This window comes from Scyliorhinus canicula, chromosome 9, assembly GCF_902713615.1.
Source record: "Scyliorhinus canicula chromosome 9, sScyCan1.1, whole genome shotgun sequence".
In the NCBI taxonomy this organism is placed as follows: Eukaryota; Metazoa; Chordata; class Chondrichthyes; order Carcharhiniformes; family Scyliorhinidae; genus Scyliorhinus; species Scyliorhinus canicula.
The window spans coordinates 85312515-85332731 of record NC_052154.1 but is presented as its reverse complement, the minus strand read 5'-3'; the positions used below and the strand labels follow the sequence as shown (position 1 = coordinate 85332731).

General features: G+C 47.7%; 1 protein-coding gene across 8 annotated transcripts in view; it reads right to left on the bottom strand.

Annotated features, from left to right (window-relative positions):
* Positions 1-5205: 5205 nt before the first annotated feature.
* LOC119971491 (RNA-binding Raly-like protein) overlaps positions 5206-20217 on the bottom strand; it is a 1731169-nt gene continuing 1716157 nt past the window's right edge. For 7 of the 8 annotated variants that reach the window (XR_005461849.1, XR_005461852.1, XR_005461853.1 and 4 more), the window contains exons 10-11: positions 8532-8594; positions 5206-5593 (exon numbers count right to left, since the gene is read on the bottom strand). Coding sequence is in view for 1 of the 8 variants with exons in the window: in XM_038807076.1 (XP_038663004.1) it covers positions 5591-5593 (3 nt within the window). In the remaining 7 variants the exon portion in view is untranslated. The remainder of the gene's footprint in view (positions 5594-8531; positions 8595-20217) is intronic. The other variant, XM_038807076.1, reaches the window with a different exon arrangement.

The window sequence follows — 20217 nt, the reverse complement described above, 5'->3', positions numbered from 1 at the left end:
TGTACAAGCAGGGCACATGCACAATTGGCAACTATATTGGGGGCAATATGCAGTAGGGCACTTGCACAGCCGCCATCTTTATCACGGGTAAAGTGCAGTAAGACATTTTCATGACTGCCATCTTTATAGGGGCAATGTACAGCTGGGCATTTGCCTGGTCACCATCTTTATAGGGGGCAAAGTGCAGCAGGGCATTTGCATGATTGCCATTTTCAGAAGGGGGAAAAGTGCAACAGGACACATTCACAGCCACCCTAGTTAAGGAAACATCACGAGAAAGCCATCATCGAATCTTCTGTCACTGGAGAAAATGGAGAGCGTGACTAAAACCGATTTAAGTGCATGAAATAATAATTTTTACAAAGTAGATTAAAATACATATTTTCATATTTATATGAAGTATTATTTATCGATCTTTAAAACATGATCTTTAAATAATTAAATACCGAATCAGGCTATTTTGCTGACGTCAGGAGTGTGGGGGTTGGTGGGGAGCCAAGTTAACTTTCAGTTGTTAAAATGGGGCCACCTTGGTAAATAGTTTGGGAATGTTGGCACGGTGGTTACAGCTCCAGGGACTCGGGTTCGATTCCGGCCTCAGGTGACTGTGTGGACGTTCTCTCCATGTCTGCGAGGGTTTCTTCCGGGTGCTCTGGTTTCCTCCCACAATCCAAAGATGTGCAGGTTAGGTGGATTGGCCTTGCTAAATTGCCCCTTAGCGTCCAAAGATGTGCAGGTTAGGAGAGGTTATGGGGGCAAGGTTGGGGAGTGGGCCTAGGTGAGGTGCTTTTTCAGAGGGCCGTGCAGACCCGATAGGCTGAATGGCCTCCTTCTGCACTGTTGGGGTTCTATGGGAGAACTGCTTTAGGTTTCTTTGAGGGAAATTATTGATTCATTCACCAACTGATGATGAACCTTCCCCTTTAAAGTGGGAACTGGACAAGGACAACTCTGGAGCTGTGAAATTAGAATACAGAGAATGTTTTCCCATCAATCTGGGCTGCATTGTGATTTTTCTATTTAAAACAGTTATTTTCCAAGCACTTTTGCAAGGATAGCTGAATGATCTCTGGCTGGTCAACATTTACTCACGGCCCAGATACTGCCAGGTCACACATGAAGCAATTCCTTGCAGAAATGGGAAGTAGGCCATAAGTTTCTGAAAGCAAAGGCATGCCCTGAAAATCCTGGTAGCTGACAAAAGCTTCAGGTGGGTTCAGTTGAGGAGAGAGGAGGGTGGGGATTAAGGGGGAAGAGGACAGTACAGGATTTGAGCCACAAGCTAAAACAAGCACTTCAAACCTATAAATAGTGAACTAAAAGGAACCAACACTGAACATTATAGTACATTCAAATATACATAAAATATATAGTCTGATGCCACATCTCCTCCACCTCCAGTGTCACCTTGCTGGTGAATACAGCTAAGAAACACAGTGTTATTTAAACAAGAGAGCAACTTCTTTAAGAGGAGTTATTACATTGCAGAGGTGGAAATTGTAGGCCAATTTTATTTTTAAAAACTTCAAAATGAAATTCCTCAGCAAACATCATATTTTGACTGCAGGCATTCGTGCTTTGACTCCTTGACTGGTGCTCTGACATACACTGGTAACTATCTGGGGAAATATACAGCAAGGCAGCATGACAGAATCGATTTACCAAGATCATCAAAAAATCTTCCATCTGAAGCCGGCCGCTACCATTGATCCATGCTAATCACATGACGTTGTAGACTGTTCACATGTTGGGGATGAGGGAGTGTGTAGTGCTCGGCCCATTCCTGTAGCCAGTGACAATTCCTGGGTTCTTCTCTTACCCTCTGCCCTGGGTATTCCTGCCAGCTCAGTTCTCACCTGACCGTTTCTCCCATTCAATCGTCCTAACGTGCCAGCTGGTTTCACCAACACCGATACCCTGACTGGGATCGCCAGCCCTCCCTAATTTCCACCTCTCAGTGGAGCATTCTGGCATCCAGAGGTTACACTGGCAGAATGACCCTCCAGTTGTGTTCAGTGTACAGTTGAGATTCACAGAGAGATCCAGTGCAAGGTGAGTGTTACTGGCAGGAAATAGTTAATTACAAACATTTGATTCAAATACTGCCCATCACTAAGTTGACTTTCCTGGCTTTGCCTTACAAAGAATTTAAAGGAAAACAGTGTAGAAAGAGGACATTCAACCTATAGCACCCGTACCAGTGTAAGACAACAATGGGGCAAGCCTGCACAATAAGACACTGTCAATATACTGCATGTGTCTATGGCTGAGAGAGGACAAAAAATGTTCTTGAACAGCTGGTGTAAAAAGCTGGATAACCTTCATTCCTTCACCACCGCCATTAACGGACAACTTTGCTCTATGGCCAGATCACGGGTTTTGTGCTTTTAAAAGATGTTTTATTTCCCCTGTATAGTGGTGTCGAACTTTAATCCTTCATTTTTAAATGTATTCGTTCATGGGATATGGGTGTCGCTGGCTAGGCCAGCATTTATTACCCATTCTTAATTGCCCATCAGAAGGTGGTGGTCTAGCCTTGTATTTTTATTTTTAATAAATTTAGAGTACCCAATTCATTTTTTTCCAATTAAGGGGCAATTTAGTGTGGCCAATCCAACAACCCTGCACATCTTTGGGTTGTGGGGGCGAAACCCACGCAAACATGGAGAGAATGTGCAAACTCCATATGGACAGTGACCCAGAGTCAGAATCAAACCTGGGACCTCGGCGCCATGGCTAACCCACTGCGCCACCCATCTAGCCTTGTATGAAGGGGTGATCTAATTGCGTTGTTTAAAATGATTGAAGGATTTGATAGGTAGATAGACAGAAACCAATTCCTCTGGCGGGAGAGTCCAAAAGAAGTTAGGGGACAAGACTAAAGATTAGGGCTGGGCCATTTAGAGATGAGGTCAGGAATTATTTATTCACATCAAAGGTAGTGGAAATTCGGAACGCTCCACAAAAATCCATGGGGCGGGGGGGCTATTGGAAAATTTCAAAACCGAGATGGATAGATTTGTGTTTGGTACAGCAGGAAGGAACTTGGAAACGAGGTGGGCAAGTGGGTTAAAGCACAGTACACTCATCATCTACTGGAATGGTGGGACAAGCTCAAGTGGGTGAACAGTTTCCTTCTGTTCCGGCATCCCTTCATCCTCTCTTGCCAATGTTCTCCCTGTGCACCCCATGGCTCCAAGATAGGGCAGCACGGTAGCATTGTGGATAGCACAATCGCTTCACAGCTCCAGGGTCCCAGGTTCGATTCCGGCTTGGGTCACTGTCTGTGCGGAGTCTGCACATCCTCCCTGTGTGTGCGTGGGTTTCCTCTGGGCGCTCTGGTTTCCTCCCACTGTCCAAAGATGTGCAAGTTAGGTGGATGGGACATGATAAATTACCCTTAGTGTCCAAAATTGCCCTTTGTGTTGGGTGGGGTTACTGGGTTATGGGGATAGGGTGGAGGTGTTAACCTTGGATAGGGTGCTCTTTCCAGGAGCCGGTGCAGACTCGATGGGCCACATGGTCTCCTTCTGCACTGCAAATTCTATGATCTATGATCCACGCGCCTGCTTCCATGACTGCTTGGGGATCAGGAAAGGCAACCCTGGCTGATGTTAGTTCCCTCCGCCCTCTCCCCAAGTCAGGGGATACTGTAGCCACCCTCCCCCTCCCTGCCACCCACCTCTCTCCCCCAACATCCCCCCACCACCGCCATGCTTACAGTGCAGACTGAGGTCCAAAGCTGGGGCCTCCTTCATCTGTATGGTACAGCTACTCATCACCTGAACTAACAAAGTTATCAGGATAAATACAGAGCTTGTCAGAAACTACCTGCTGAACAGTCTGACTATGCCATAGTTTCAGGCTAAGGGGATGGCAGATTTAAAACAGAAATGAGGAGGAATTACTTAACTCAAAGGGTCCTGAATATGTGGAATTCTCTACCCCAGAGTGCAAAGGATGCCGGAATGCTAAACAAATCAAAGGCCAAGATTTATTCATTAGTAGAGTGATGAAGGGCTATGGGAAGCGAGCAGGAAGGTGGAGATGACACCGAGATGAGTTCAGCCAAGTTCCTGTTGAATGGCGGAGCGGGCTTTAGAGGCTGAATTTCCGCTCCCCACCCAGTTCTTATGATCCTATGTAAAACAACTATTACCAAATTGGCAGGAAACAAGGGTTTGATCCCGGCTCTGGGTCACTGTCCGTATGGAGTTTGCACATTCTCCCTGTGTTTGTGTGGATTTCGCCCCCACAACCCAAAGATGTGCAGGGTAGGTGGATTGGTCACATTAAATTGCCCCTTAATTGGAAAAATGAATTGGGTACTCTAAATTTATTTATTTTTAAAACAAGGTGGGGGAGGTCAGAAGTATCATAGAATCATAGCATTTACAGTGCAGAAGGACGCCATTTAGCCCATCGAATCTACACCGGCCCTTGGAAAGAGCACCCGACTTAAGCCTAGCTCATCCCTGCAACCCAGTAACCCCATCTACCCTTTTTGGAAACTAAGGACAATTTATCATGGCCAATCCACCTAATCTGCACATCTTTGTTCTGTGGGAGGGAACCGGAGCACCCGAAGGAAACCCACGCAGACACGGGGAGAATGTGCAGACTCCACACAGACAGTGACCCAAGCTGGGAATCGAACCTGGGACCCTGGAGCTGTGAAGCAACAGTGCTAACTTTTGTGCTACCGTGCTACATCAATTTGAAAGAAAAGACTCGCATTTCAATACCATCACCCAGAAGCCCAGGACGTCCCAAAACACTTTACGGCCAATTAAATACATTTTGAAGTGTAGTTAGTGTTGTAATGGAGAAAGTGTAGCAGCCGTTTGGAGCGCAACAATCTCCCACAAACAGCAATGAGATAAATGACTAAGTCATTTGGTTTAATGATGGATGTTGAGGAATAAATATTGACAAGGACACTGAGGAGAACTCCCCTGCTCTTCTTTGAAGAAATGGCACTGGGATGTTTTATGTCCAGACACGACCTGGGATGAAGATCTCATTCAAAATAAAACAGAGCCTCTGCCAGTGCTGCATTCCCCCAGCATTGCATTGGGAGCATCAGCCTAGATTATGTGCTTAAACCTCTGAAGTAAGGAGCTCTCGACTTGTTTGTCATTTTTGATACATGCATCAGCTCTGAACACACAGAAGGGGAGGAGGAGACGCCCAAACAAGAAACAAGACAGTTAAAAAGGTTTTCTTTTGTAAAGCATTACATTTTCTCTTCACACCGATTTCTGAAAATGTCCCCGTCCCCTACAAACCATGACTGGTCATCATTGAAATTAAAAACCCACGGGGACCCAGGGGGACGGGGCAGGGGGTAAAATTTACAGCTATAATACAAGTGGGAAGTCGGTCCTCCCAAACACAGTCGCGAACGGAGAAAGGAAGTGGCGGAGGTTTCTGAAAAAAGGCAGTGCGCACATCGGAGCCAATGGTGAGTCAACGTCAAACTGTCCGGAGGTTTATGGACTGTGCCTTGTTGAGTTGAGTTGATGAAAGTTGCAGCTGCCTCTTTGCTTCTCATCTTGTTTGTCATCTGGCTTCCCTGTTGGCTGTTAGCTCACTGCAAACAGAAGAGGTGACTGTCAGTGAATGGAAGCTCTGTACATAACGGCAGCAAGGAAGATTTTGCTATGCCTTTTGCATCTCCTTGGGGTACAAAGGAGTGGGAGTATAGAATCCAAAGAATCCCTAGAGGGCAGAAGGAGGCCATTTGGCTTATTGAGTCTACATTGAACTTCTGAAAGAGCGCCCTACCTAGGCCCACTCCCCCCACCCCCCCCATTCCCGTAACCCTACCTAACCTGCACATCTTTGGATGCTAAGGGGGAATTTTATCATGGTCAATCCATCTAACCTGTACATCTTTGGACACGAAAGGGGAATTTTATCATGGCCAATCCATCTAACCTGTACATCTTTGGATTGTGGGAGGAAACCGGAGCACCGCAAACCCACGCAGAAACGGGGAGAACATGCAAACTCCACAGAGACAGTCACCCAAGGCCGCAATGCTAACCACTATGCCGGTTATGATTATACAAGGCTCTGGTTAGGCCCCATGTGGTTTACTGCATTCACTGCACCACAGGAAGGATGCACTGGCTGTGGAGAGTGTGGAGCACAAAGTCAGCAGAATAATGCTAGGCCCCAGAATTAAATCATGAGGACAAGGTTGTATTGTCTCGGCTTGTAGGTGAAGTATATGAAGTGTTTAAATTGATTCAACGATTCACTGGTGTGGATGGAGCCATTTCCTCTTGTGTGGGTATCCAATATGAGGGGGAATAATCTTAAAATTAGAGCTTGGCTGTTTAGGGGTAATGTCGGGAGGCATTGCTCTCCGCGAAGATTAATTGAAATCTGAAACGCTCTCCCTCAAAGAGCTGTCGTGCCAGGTCAATGGAACATTTCAAAACTGCGATTTATAGGTTTTTATGCCAGGTAGGGATGTTAAAGGACATGGAACCAAGGTACGTAGATAGAGTTAGGATACAGATCACCCACAACATAATTACATGGTAGGATAGGCTCGAGGAGTTGAATGACCTCCTCCTATTCTACCAACATCTAAGACACTGCTGTGCCTTCTGTGTCACTTCTCATTACCAGGAGAGCCTTTTATTTTTCAATGATTGATGAGTAATATTGGGGATGAGCGACAATAATGAATGGTTGTGGAGAAAGACAGTGGGAACCAGAACTGACGGGCAAATGCTGTCAGCTGGCCCCGTCGCTCCCCAATAGTAATTATTTTCTCTGTGAAGTTATGCTATTTTCTGCTCTCCCTTTTCTGGGCACGTGGCTAGTGCACATTTCTCCTGTTTCATTGAGTCCAAAGATGTGCAAGATTTGCCATGATAAAATTGCCCCTTTATGTCACTGGTGAAAGGCCACCTCTTGCTCAGCACTGCAGTGTCAGCACCAATTGAGGGCTGCATTATACAGGGCAGGGATAGGGAAGGACTGCTCATATTCCTGTTAGGTTGCCAGACCAGACCCCAACTTTTGTTAGGATACCAGATGAAAACCCCAAACAATCTTGTCAATGTGTAGGAGTGATGACTCTGACCAATAGGTATCTTTTATGTTAAAGCATACTGATTTAAACACTGAATTAATCATATTAACATCAAAGAAAACGCTTTACAATTCTTAAATACAAGGAAAAACTTGAACTTACCATCTACAACTGCCACCAATTCCAATTAAGCAACCCAATACAGTTCAAATGCTACTAATGAATAAAGTTAAGACTCATGGTTACTTGCTTATATGTGCAAATCTTTGAAGAGAGAGAGATACCGTTTCAAGAACAACCTGAAAATCCTGTTGTGTCAGACTCAAATCCTATGGCAAAACCGCTGTTCAACTTAAAATCCTATAGCAGACTGCAAAACTATAGACAGACCTGGTTCCTCCTATTAATTACATCAAACGTATCCCACTAAGATGTCCCATGACCTGCTTAGCTGGGACTAAATTAACTCCCTCTTACTGTCACCAATAAACACATGTTCACCAATGTTGCGAATCATTTCGGCCCTCTAGCCTTAGGGTGTGAGGATGGGCTGGGCTGGGTGCAAAGGGTATGCCGGGTGGGGGCGTGGAGTGTGTGAAGGGCTGGTGATGAGGGGTATGGAACTCCATCGTCACTGGCTGGCTCCTCCTCTGAGTAGGCTCCTGTTCTGCAGGGTTCTCCCCGAGCAGCTCCTGTTCATGAAGCCTCAGTGCATCCAGCACGCTTGCAGCACCCAGCCTGATGCCAACCACACCTGGCTGTACGCCAAAATCTACTTTCTGCAGGGGGTAAAGGCCAGACATGTTAGCATGGTGCGTATTCCCATGCCCAATCAGGTCCAACAGGCTACATGGTGGCCCTGGCCCGCACTGCAGCCCCTGTCCCTGCATGTTCCCCCCCCCCCCCCCCCCCACTTCCTGATCCCAGCCCTGGCAATTTGACCCAACACTCCTCCCTCCGCCCTGCACGCTTGGCCCTGCTGGTGCCCGTCACCGGGAGTCTCCTGCCCTGCCATCTACCCCTGGGGGAGCTACGCTCTGTGGCCCCTGTCCTGCGCCCTGTTGTGGGGGCTACCGTGGGTGCCCTCCTTGTGTGGGCCACATGCTAACCCACCAGCAGGATGCCACCTGTTGCGGATGGGGGAGGTTCGCACTGGTACAGTTCATGCAAGCGTAGGGAGGCCGTCTTGTTCATGACGCCAAAGAACATGTGGGAGATTGCACTTTTTAATGTTAATATTTTGACAGTTAGTTACTTTGCTCCTGTCTAAAGGATCACTAAAGGTGAAGAAGGAGAATCAAGTGCAAAATCAAAAAATACAGAGGAAGAAGAAGTAGTCAACAAGAGAAAAATGGGTGATGAGACTTGGGAGCTGGATTATTTTGTTATTGAACAGAAAGGGAGAACAGCGTGCTTCATTTGCAAAGAGATGATAGCAGTTCCAAACAAAATACAATGTTAACAGACATTTGAAACATACCAGTCCTCTCAGAGGACAACATTTCCAGTTGGTTCTTCCCAAAGTGCTTGACAGCTTTCAAATCTGAAGGAAGCCATGAACACACAGAGGCAGGTTCTTAGACAAGCATTAAATGTGAGAGATGCAGTGACTTTGGCTAACTTTCGTGTTGCTTGGCTACTTGCAAAAAAAAATGGAAAGCCATTCTCAGTTGGCGAATTAGCAAAATAATGCATCATTGAATCTGCAGATGTTTTATTTGCTGGCTTTAAAATCCAAGAGGAAATGATCAAACGCGTTAACTGTCTGCAACTCAGCAGGCGTACTGTGAACTGCAGAGTGCAAGACATTGCTGCTGGTCTGGCAGAACAGCTTTTCAGATTTGTAAATTGAAGTGAGGCTGTCAGTGTAGCACTGGATTAATGGAGAGATATTAATGACACTGCTCTGCTCTTTCTTTTGGGTCTGCTGTGTTGACAATGATCTGAACGTGAAAGAAGGATTTTTAGATCTCCTTTTATTTATTTGTTCATATAGATTTAGATTTATTGTCACGTGTACCGTGGTACAGTGAAAAGTATTGTTCTGCGTCCAGTCTCGGCAGATCGTTCCATACATGAAAAACATAGAACAGATGATAAATGCATGGAGATACATTTTTTTAATTCAAATTTTTCAACAACAGAATTTACTCCCAACAATAAAATAAACAAGGCGTAGAAAAATCAGAAACAAAAGCCCCTCCCCCCGATACATAGCAATAAATTAACAAAAAACAAACGTATAGTTGCAAAAACAAACCCCCTTAACAGACCCATAATTCCTCCCCCCCCCCCCCCCCCCCCCCCCCCCGGGTAGCTGCTGAAATTGACCACCCCCTAACACTCCGCCAGGAAATCAAGAAAAGGCTGCCACTGCTGGAAGAACCCTTGCACCGACCCCCTCAGGGCAAACTTGACCCTCTCCAGTTTAATGAACCCAGCCATGTCGCTGATCCAGGATTCCGGGCTCGGGGGCTTTGCATCCCTCCACTGTAAAAGGATCCTTCGCCGGGCTACTAGGGACGCAAAGGCCATAATACCGGCCTCTTTTGCCTCCTGCACTCACGGCTCTGGTGCTACCTCAAAAATAGCGAGCCCCCAGCCCGGTTCCACCCTGGAACCAACCACCCTGGACAGGATCCCCGCCACCCCTTTCCAGAAACCCTCCAACGCCGGACATGCCCAGAACATATGGGTGTGATTCGCAGGACCTCCCACACCTGTCCTCACCCCCAAAGAACCGGCTCAGCCTGGCCCCAGTCATATGCGCCCTATGCAGCACCTTCAGCTGAATTCAGCCCACGTCCGCTCGTCGGTCTCTTCCCCTAGCTCCTCCTCCCACTTCGCTTTCAGCTCTTCCACCGAGGCCTCCTCCCCCTCCTGCATCACCTGATAAATTGCCGAGATCGTCCCCTCACCGACTCACGTCCCCGAGAGCACCCTATCCTGCACCCCCCTAGGCGGCAGTAGCGGGGGGGGGGGGGGAGAGACCCCACTTCCCCTCCAACTCCTCTAAAGTCACAAACTTCCCGTCGAGGAAGAGGTCCCCCATCCGCCTGATGCCTGCCCTGTGCCAACTAAAAAACCCACCATCTGTTCTTCCTGGTGCAAACCGGTGGTTGCCCCGTATCGGGGTCCATATTGACGCCTTCACTTCCCCCCTATGCCGCCTCCACTGGCCCCAAATCTTGAGGGAAGTCACCACTAGTGGACTCGTAGAATACCTTGCCGGGGGGAGTGGGAGCGGGGCCATCACCAGTGACTCCAAAATCGTGTCCACACAGAACGCCGCCTCCATCCTCTTCCATGCGACACCTTCCCCCTCCATCACCCACCTACGGATCATCGCCACATTTGCCACCCAATAGTACCCACCACCCACCTCCCTGCCTCGCTCCAAGAATACCCTCCTCGCTCTCGGGGCCCAGAATACTCTTATTCAATGTGGTGAATGTGATTCAAACCGGATTATAATCTGTATATACATGTGTCTATATTGTAAGTGCAGTTGCACTACCTGTCCTCCAAGGGGAGTAGCTCTGGGAATGCTCGAGTTGTACGGGGCTTCTCCCTTGGCTCTGCCCAGGACTCCTCCCCGGAAGCTGCCGTATAAAGATCAGTGCCACATGGTCAGCTGGCCAGTTCACCGAAAGTTCAATGGCTAATAGGCTGGCTCTGTTGTGAGTATATTGAAACCGCTATTCTAATCCTACAAGCATGTGTCCGTAGAATTGTTGGTTCCAACATTCACCCTCCTAAAAAAAAGCCTTCCGGATCAAGATGGGGAGACACTGGAAGAGAAACAAAAACCTCGGGAGCACCGCCATCTTAACCGACTGGACCCTGCCTGCCAAGGAGAGTGGCAACGTATCCCACCTCCTGAACTCCTCCATCTGCCCCACCAGCCTCGAAAAGTTTGGCCTATGAAGGGCCCCCCAGATGCTGGCTATCTGGACACCCAGATATCTAAAGCTCCTCTCCACCATCTTCAACGGGAGCTCTCGTATCTCCCTCTCCTGGTCCCCCAAGTGCAGCACAAACAGCTCATTCTTTCCCACATTGAGTATATAGCCTGAAAAATCCCCAAACTCCCCAAGTATCCTCAACACCTCAGGCATCCCCTCCACCGGATCCGCAATATACAGCAGTAAATCATCCGCGTACGACAGCCGGTGCTCCCCCCCCCCCCCCCCCCCCCCCCCCGCACAATCCCCCTCCAGGTCTTCGAATCCCCCAGCGCCAAAATGTTGCATTTTGCGACACGCCGCTCGGAGAATCGCCGCTCACCGTTTTTCCCGCCGACCGGCGATTCTCCGGCCCGGATGGGCCGAGCGGCCTGACAACCCCGACGGGTTCATGCTGACGGCAACCACACCGCTGGAGCGGAGAGGGGATCGAGCACCATGGGCGTACTCAGGAGGGGACTGGCCCGCGATCGGTGCCCACCGATCGTTGGGCCGTCGTCTGTAAACGATGCACTCTTTCCACTCCGCTGCCCTGCAAGATCAAGCCGCCATGTCTTGCGGGGCAGCGGAGGGGAAGACGGCAACCGCGCATGCGCGGGTTGGAGCCAGCCAACCTGCGCATGCGCGGCTAACGTCACTTAGGCGGCGCCGGCCGCGCGCCACTTTGATGCAAGCGTCAAGGCCCGGTGCCGGAGATTCACGCAACGCTGCTCCTAGCCCCCCGAGGGTGGGGAGAATAGGGGGTGAGGAGCAGTCTCCGACGCCGGAGTGAAACACTCCGGGTTTCACTCCGGCGTCAGCCGTTGCGGAGAATTTCGCCCACGATAAGGGGTAGGGAAGGTTAAAAAGTAACAAGGATTAAGAAGTATGAGGATCTTCACAGCTGGGGTTGTTGTCTGTGCAGGTGCCAGTCTTTTCCAAAAAAATACCCTCTTGGGGAATTGATTTCATGAGGAGATTCATGAGGAGAATTGAGGAGATTTATGTCTATGCAATTCTATCCTTCGACCACCAAATGGAGCCTTACATAGGAGATTCAGGTCAGTGCAATTTTGTCCTTCAACCACCAGATGTAGCCTCCGCCTCCCTGGGATATTACTGGAGCTTTATATCTGAGAAATTACAGACTTTTCCATTCGCCTGATCTCTGTGCAGAGACATCGGCTGTATCATGAAGAGAGTTCTCAGGCTGTTTTTTTTTCCCAGCCATTCAGACAGAGGATTAAAGTGTTACAGACCTTGTGGGAGATCATTTTTGCAGCCTTTCATTCCAATAGTTCCTCTCACAGGTGGGGCTGCTGCCTGTGTCTTTAAAGTAGGAGTGCCTTCCCAGGTCTGGCTTAAATCATCTGGCACAGAGAGCAGAGAGAGTTCCTTCAAACTACTTCCTGGCTGAATCTCCTCTCAAAACCCAGGAAAAAATGGAGCTCTTCAAATGACCCTTCAAAGTCTTTGAAGTCTTCAAAGGACTTCACCAATCGCAAGCAAGACAGGTGAAGCCAAAGAATTCCAGACTCACCAATTGGTTGCTTGCCAAATCTATCAGACTGACATCACTGGCTCTGTCACAGAGCATATAGGGGTAGTCCTGGGCTAGTCCATCCAACTGGGGTGTTTCGGTTTGCCAATAGTCTGCAGCTTACGCACAAATTCCAATGTTGCAGCAGCTAGCAAAAAGACTGTAGATTAAGGGCAGTCAGCAGGACAGGAATTAAAAAGAAAACGTGGAACAGACAAAGGTTTTCGGCAGGAACCTTACAAGGGTCTCTTGTTGCTCTTGCCGCTTTGTCAGGATGTGCTAGATCTGCGGTCTGTGCTCTCCACAAATTGGATCTCAAATGTCTGTCAAAGACTTTTAGCATCTCACAAAATGTTGAGTATTGATTTATCTGTTGGCTGTGGAGTATTTCAGTAGCGAATAAACAAAAGATGGATAAAAGCTTATCAATTTGTACTCCTTCTAATCCCTTGTTTAATCTTGTACTTCTCCTGTACACTAAAGACTCCCTTCTCTTGGGTCTGGTTTTGCATTTCTATAGCACAAAGGCACCTGACACTTCCAATTCGCTGTCCATAACTGTTTTTTTTCATGTATTAATTGCTGAAAATGTGTTACCACTTTAAGACAGTAGCCTTTTTTAAAACCTCCAGCTGCCCATGGTTGTCAGATTTCTTGTCTTTGATTTTGCCACACCTTTTAGGAAAGCCGCGAATGTGGGCCTCTTTGCTTCAAACTTTTAAGAAGGTTTGCTGCAGCCATTTCCCCTCTGGGCTCTGAAAATCAACCTCCAGGAAATTATTTCTCTTTCTTTTATCTCCGCAGGTGCTTTTTCTCTCTCCAGTTTTCCCGCTCAGGTGTTGGTGGGCTCGCCAGCGATTGTGGCTGCTTTTGAAAAAAAAACTTCTAAAAATTTCTTTCTCATTCACAAAAGGCACAGCAGCAATTTCTTCTCTTTTATTTCTTTCTGCCTCTGCAGGTTCCCTTCTCTTCTGAATACCTCCCTTTCGCGGACGTGCTTTTAAAAAAACTTAAAGCACTTCTTCTTTGCTCTTATTGCCATTTCCAAAACAATCTTCTTAGTAGATTCTTATTTCCTTTAAATACTGCAGGATTTTCTAATTTTTTTCTGACTGCACACTGCAGGTTTCTGTGTTTAACTCTGCCAGCCTTTTAATCTTTGTTTTTACCGCAACCATCTTTTCGCTGCAGTTTGGCTGCTCACTCATAGAGGTTCTCACTATAATGTTCTCCCTCACAGTCTCTTACCATGTGACTCTATACATTGTACTGTGGGTGGTGCTATTCTACAGTCCCACATTAACTGTTGTATGCCAAGCAGCTTTACATTATGCTGACATGCACATCTGTCACAACAGGTCACCCAAATCAGCCATGATTTTACTGAATGGCTTGAGGGGCCAAATGGCCTCCTCCTGCTCCTAATCTGTTTGTTTGTATGTATATAATAGATGTATGCATGTAATAGATGTGGGCCGGGATTCTCCCCTACCCGGCGGGGCGGGGGGGGTCCCGGCGTGTTGGAGAGGCGTGAACCACTCCGGCGTCAGGCCGCCCCAAAAGTGCGGAAGTCTCCGCACCTTTAGGGGCCAAGCCCTCACATTGAGACATGGTTACCGCTCCGCCTGCTGCCGTGAACGGCCTTTGGCGCCAGCCAGGGCCGAAAGGACTTCGCCGGGCGGCGTAAGTCCACGCATGCGCCGGAGCATCAGCGGCTGCTGACGTCATCCCGGCGCATGTGCAGGGGAGGGGGTCTCTTCTGTCTCCGCCATGGTGAAGACCATGGCGAAGGCGGAAGAAAAAGAGTGCCCCACGGCACAGGCCCGCCCGCCGATCGGTGGGCCATGTTTGCAGGCCAGACCACCGTGGGGGCACGCCCCGGGGTCAGATCGCCTCGCGCCCCGGACCCCGGCACCCATCTGCGCCGCCAATCCTACCAGTAAGAGAGGTGGTTTAATCCACACCTGCGGGAGAGGCTGGTCAGCGGTGGGACTTCGGCCCATCGTGGGCCGGAGAATCGCCGTGGGGGGCCCGCCGACCGGCGCAGCGCGATTCCCGCTGCCGCCGAATCTCGGGTGGCGGAGAATTCGGGACACGGCGGGCTCGGAGAATCCCGCCCCTTGGCACTTTAATATTCATATATTGGGTGGGGTGGTGGTGGAGTGGGCCTAGGTAGGGTGTACTTTCGGAAGGTCGGTGCAGACTCGATGGGCCGAATCGTCGTCTTCTGCACTGTCGGGATTCTATGGATAAAATTATTTTAGATCTAGTGTTGTGCAATCAGGCAAGGTTAATTAGCATTTTCATTGTAAAAGATCCATTGGGGAATAGTGATCACAATACAGTTGAATGCCGCATTAAGTTTGAAAACGACCTACTCCAAATTACTATCAAGAATCTTAAACTTAAGCAAACCAATTATTGAAATCAGAGTTGGCTAAGATAGATTGGGTAAAGAGACCAAAAGGTATAGCAGTAAATAAGTAGTGGAAAACATTTAAAGAAATAATTCAAAATGTTCAACGAAAATGCGTTCCATTGAAACACAAAAACTCAGGAGGTTAAGGATAGTTTAGACTAAAATATAGGGCTCATTCTTGCAGCAGAGCGGGCAGAGAGGGGAGCGATTTTTGGAGGGGAGAGCTGGAAGGTAAGCAGAGTTTTTGATTTTTAACTTACTTTTTCGGAGCAGGAAACTGGAAGTCGGCCGTGGGGAGACCTGGGATGGTTGTATTACCCAATAAATTTGAACGGTGAGGAAATCTGAGACACCACACGTGTAGTGTCTCCCACCCTCCCTCCTCCTCTAACCTAAAAAAAAGACTGTGCTGTGAGCAGGTAAGCTATTTACTTTTTTTTTACTGGGAGACTAAGTAGAGGTGATGGCAGCTAGGGTAGTGGGATGTTCCTCCTGCAGAATGTTCAAGGTAAGGGAGACCATCGGTGTCCTTGCTGACTTCACCTGCGGGAAGTGCAACCACCTCCAGCTCCTCACAGACCGTGTTAGGGAACTGGAGCTGGAGCTGGATGAACTGAGGGTCATCGGGAAGCTGAGGGGGTCATAGATAGAAGCTACAGGGACATAGTTACACCTGAGAACAAAGGTCAGTGCAGGGATCCCCTGTGGTTGTTTCTCTCAACAATAAGTATACCGTTTTGGTTACTGTTGGGGGGGATTACTTAGCAGGGGTAGGCTGCAGTGACCGGGTCTCTGGCACGAGGTCCGGCTCTGGGGCTCAGAAGGGAAGGGGGGTGATGAGGAGAGCACTAGTTATAGGGGACACAATAGTTAGAGGTACAGACAGGCGGTTCTGTGGGCACGGGCGAGACTGTCAGATGGTTTGTTGCCTCTCGGGTGCCAGGGTGCATGACGTCCTGGATCGTGTCTTCAGGATTCTTAAGGGGGAGAGGGAGCAGCTAGAAGTCATAATGCACATTGGTACCAATGACGTAGGTAGGAAAAGGGGTGTGGAGATAATAAACGAGTTTAGGGAGTTAGGCTGGAAGTTAAAAGCCAGGACAGACAGAGTTATCATCTCTGGTTTGTTGCCAGTGCCACATGATAGCGAGGCTAGGAATAGGGAGAGTGCAGTTGAATACGTAGCTGCAGGAATGGTGTAGGAGGGAGGGCTTCAGGTTTTTGGATAATTGGAGCACATTCTGAGGAAGGTGGGACCTGTACAAGCAGGACCAGGGTTGCATCTGAACCAGAGGGGCACCAACATCCTGGGAGGGAGGTTTTCTAGTACTCTTCGGGGGGGTTTAAATTAATTTGGCAGGGGAATGGGAACCGGATTTGTAGTCCAGCAACTAAGGTAGCCGATGTTCAGGACGTCAAAGCATGCAGTGAGGCAGTGCGGAAGGTAACATTGACAAAGGAGAGTACTTGCAGGCACGGAGATGGGTTGAAGTGTGTATATTTAAACGCAAGAAGCATCAGGAATAAGGTGGGTGAACTTAAGGCATGGATCGGTACTTGGCCATCACGGAAACTTGGATAGAAGAGGGGCAGAAATGGTTGTTGGAGGTTCCTGGTTATAGATGTTTCAATAAGATTAGGAAGGGTGGTAAAAGAGGTGGGGGGAGGGGGGTAGCATTGTTAATTAGAGATAGTATAACAGCTGCAGAAAGGCAGTTCGAGGAGGATCTGCCTACTGAGGTAGGATGGGTTGAAGTCAGAAATAGGAAAGGAGCAGTCACCTTGTTGGGAGTTTTCTATAGGCCCCCCAATAGCAGCAGAGATGTGGAGAACAGATTGGGAAACAGATTTTGGAAAGGTGCAGAAGTCACAGGGTAGTAGTCATGGGTGACTTCAACTTCCCAAGTATTGAGTGGAAACTCTTTAGATCAAATAGTTTGAATGGGGTGGTGTTTGTGCAGTGTGTCCAGGAAGCTTTTCTGACACAGTATGTACATTGTCCGACCTGAGGGGAGGCCATATTGGATTTGGCACTTGGTTCTGAACCTGGGCAAGTGATAGATTTGTTAGTGGGGGAGCATTTTGGAGATAGTGACCAAAATTCTGTGACTTTCACTTTAGTAATGGAGAGGGATAGGTGCGTGCAACAGAGCAAGGTTTACAATTGGGGAAGGGTAAATACGATGCTGTCAGACAAGAACTGAAGTGCATAAGTTGGGAACATAGGCTGTCAGGGAAGGACACAATTGAAAGTGGAACTTGTTCAAGGAACAGATACTACGTGCCCTTGATATGTATGTCCCTGTCAGGCAGGGAAGAGATGGTCAAGTGAGGGAACCATGGTTGACAAGAGAGGTTGAATGGCTTGTTAAGAGGAAGAAGGATACTTATGTACGGCTGAGGAAACAAGGTTCAGACAGGGCGCTGGAGGGATACAAGATAGCCAGGGGGGAACTGAAGAAAGGGATTAGGAGCTAAGAGAGGGCATGAAAAATCTTTGGCGGGTAGGATCAAGGAAAACCCCAAAGCCTTTTATGCATATGTGAGAAATATGAGAATGACTAGAGTGAGGGTGGGTCCGATTAAGGACAGTAGCAGGAGATTGTGTATTGAGTCTGAAGAGATAGGAGAGGTCTTGAACGAGTACTTTTCTTCAGTATTTATGAATGAGAGTGGCCATGTTGTTGGAGAGGACAGTGTGAAACAGACTGGTAAGCTTGAGGAGATACTTGTTAGGAAGGAAGATGTGTTGGGCATTTTTAAAAACTTGAGGATAGACAAGTCCCCCGGGCCTGACGGGATATATCCAAGAATTCTATGGGAAGCAAGAGATGAAATTGCAGAGCCGTTGGCAATGATCTTTCCGTGCTCACTGTCAACAGGGGTGGTACCAGGGGATTGGAGAGTGGCGAATGCCGTGCAACCTATTCAAAAAAAGGAATAGGGATAACCCTGGGAATTACAGGCCAGTTAGTCTTACTTCGGTGGTAGGCAAAGTAAGGGAAAGGGTACTGAGGGATAGGATTTCTGAGCATCTGGAAAGACACTGCTTGATTAGGGATAGTCAGCACGGATTTGTGAGGGGTAGGTCTTGCCTCACAACTCTTATTGAATTATTTGAGGAGGTGACCAAGCATGTGGATGAAGGTAAAGTAGTGGATGTATTGTACATGGATTTTAGTAAGGCATTTGATAAGGTTCCCCATGGTAGGCTTATGCAGAAAGTAAGGAGGCATGGGATAGTGGGAAATTTGGCCAGCTGGATAACGAACTGGCTAATCGATAGCAGTCAGAGAGTGGTGGTGGATGGCAAATATTCAGCGTGGAGCCCAGTTACCAGTGGCGTATCACAGGGATCAGTTCTGGGTCCTCTGCTGTTTGTGATTTTCATTAATGACTTGGTTGAGGGAGTTGAAGGGTGGGTCAGTAAATTTGCAGACAATACGAAGATTGGTAGAGTTGTGGACAGTGAGGAGGGCTGTTGTCGGCTGCAAAGAGACATAGATAGGATGTAGAGCTGGGCTGAGAAGTGGCAGATGGAGTTTAACCCTGAAAAGTGTGAGGTTGTCCATTTTGGAAGGACAAATATGAATGCGGAATACAGGGTTAACGGTAGGGTTCTTGGCAATGTGGAGGAGCAGAGAGATCTTGGGGTCTATGTTCATAGATCATTGAAAGTTGCCACTCAAGTGGATAAAGCTGTGAAGAAGGCCTATGGTGTGCGAGCGTTCATTAGCAGAGGGATTGAATTTAAGAGCCGTGAGGTGATGTTGCAGCTGTACAAAACTTTGGTAAGGCCACATTTGGAGTACTGTGTGCAGTTCTGGTCGCCTCATTTTAGGAAGGATGTGGAAGCTTTGGAAAAGTGCAAAGGAGATTTACCAGGATGTTGCCTGGAAACGGAGAGTAGGTCTTACGAGGAAAGGTTGAGGGTGCTCGGCCTTTTCTCATTAGAACGGAGAAGGATGAGAGGCGACTTGATGGAGGTTTATGAGATAATGAGGGGAATAGACAGAGTAGACAGTCAGAGACTTTTGCCCCGGGTGAAACAACCCTTACAAAGGGACATAAATTTAAGATGAATGGTGGAAGATATCGGGGGGGATGTCAGAGGTAGGTTCTTTACCCAGAGAGTAGTGGGGGCATGGAATGCACTGCCTGTGGAAGTAGTTGAGTCGGAAACATTAGGGACCTTCAAGCGGCTATTGGTTAGGTACATAAATTACGGTAGAATGAGGGGGTGTAGATTAATTTGTTCTTCATCTAGGACAAAAGTTCGGCACAACATCGTGGGCCGAAGGGCCTGTTCTGTGCTGTATTTTTCTATGTTCTAAGCTTACAATGTTGCAAAAAACAGTCGTACGCCTCAGGATTGGGAAAATATTCACCAAAGAGTCAGAGTCTGCACGTCCTCCCCATGTCTGCGTGGGTTTCCTCCAGGTGCTCCGGTTTCCTCCCACAGTTCAAAGATGTACCAGCCTCCCCGAACAGGCGCTGGAATGTGGCGACTAGGGGCTTTTCACAGTAACTTTATTTGAAGCCTACTTGTGACAATAAGTGATTTTAATATTTTTTATTTAATTAATTTTAAAAAGGGAAAAATAATATATGAAGGTAAATGAGCCAGGAATATAAAAAGAGATTCTAAAGTATTTTACAAGTGCATAAAAGGGTAGCTAAATTAAACATTGGTCCCTTAGAAGCAGAGACACAAGAAATGATCATGGGGAATGAGGAAATGGCAGACATTGAACAAATAGTGTCTGTCTTCACAATAGAAAACGCAAGTTATGTCATAATATACACCAGTATATCATGGTGCAGACACACACTGATGGACACACACAGGGACCAATCAACATGTACAAACACCGCAGCCAATCACCAGTTAGGATAAACACACTATAAAGGCAGAGGGCACCACAGTTCCCACTCATTCTGGGTGCTGCCTCTCAGTGGAACAAGAACTCATCCAGCCCAGCACAGACTCACACCACGTGCTGAGAGAATCAACTGGTTCAGACAAGGCTTAGGTCTCTAGTTTAAGTTAGCATCATTTAGACCCACAGTCATCGTTTGTTAGTTAGTTAGAAGTAGTTAATAAAATTGAGTTGAACCTTCATCAGTGTTGGAAGTGTCTGTTCACTTAAGTCTACACTCGCCAACACTTCAAGTTACATACCAGAAACAGAGGGTAACCTAAGGGCTAAAGAGAGTGAGGAAATTAGTGTCAGCAGAGGGAAAGTACTGGAGAAACTCAACG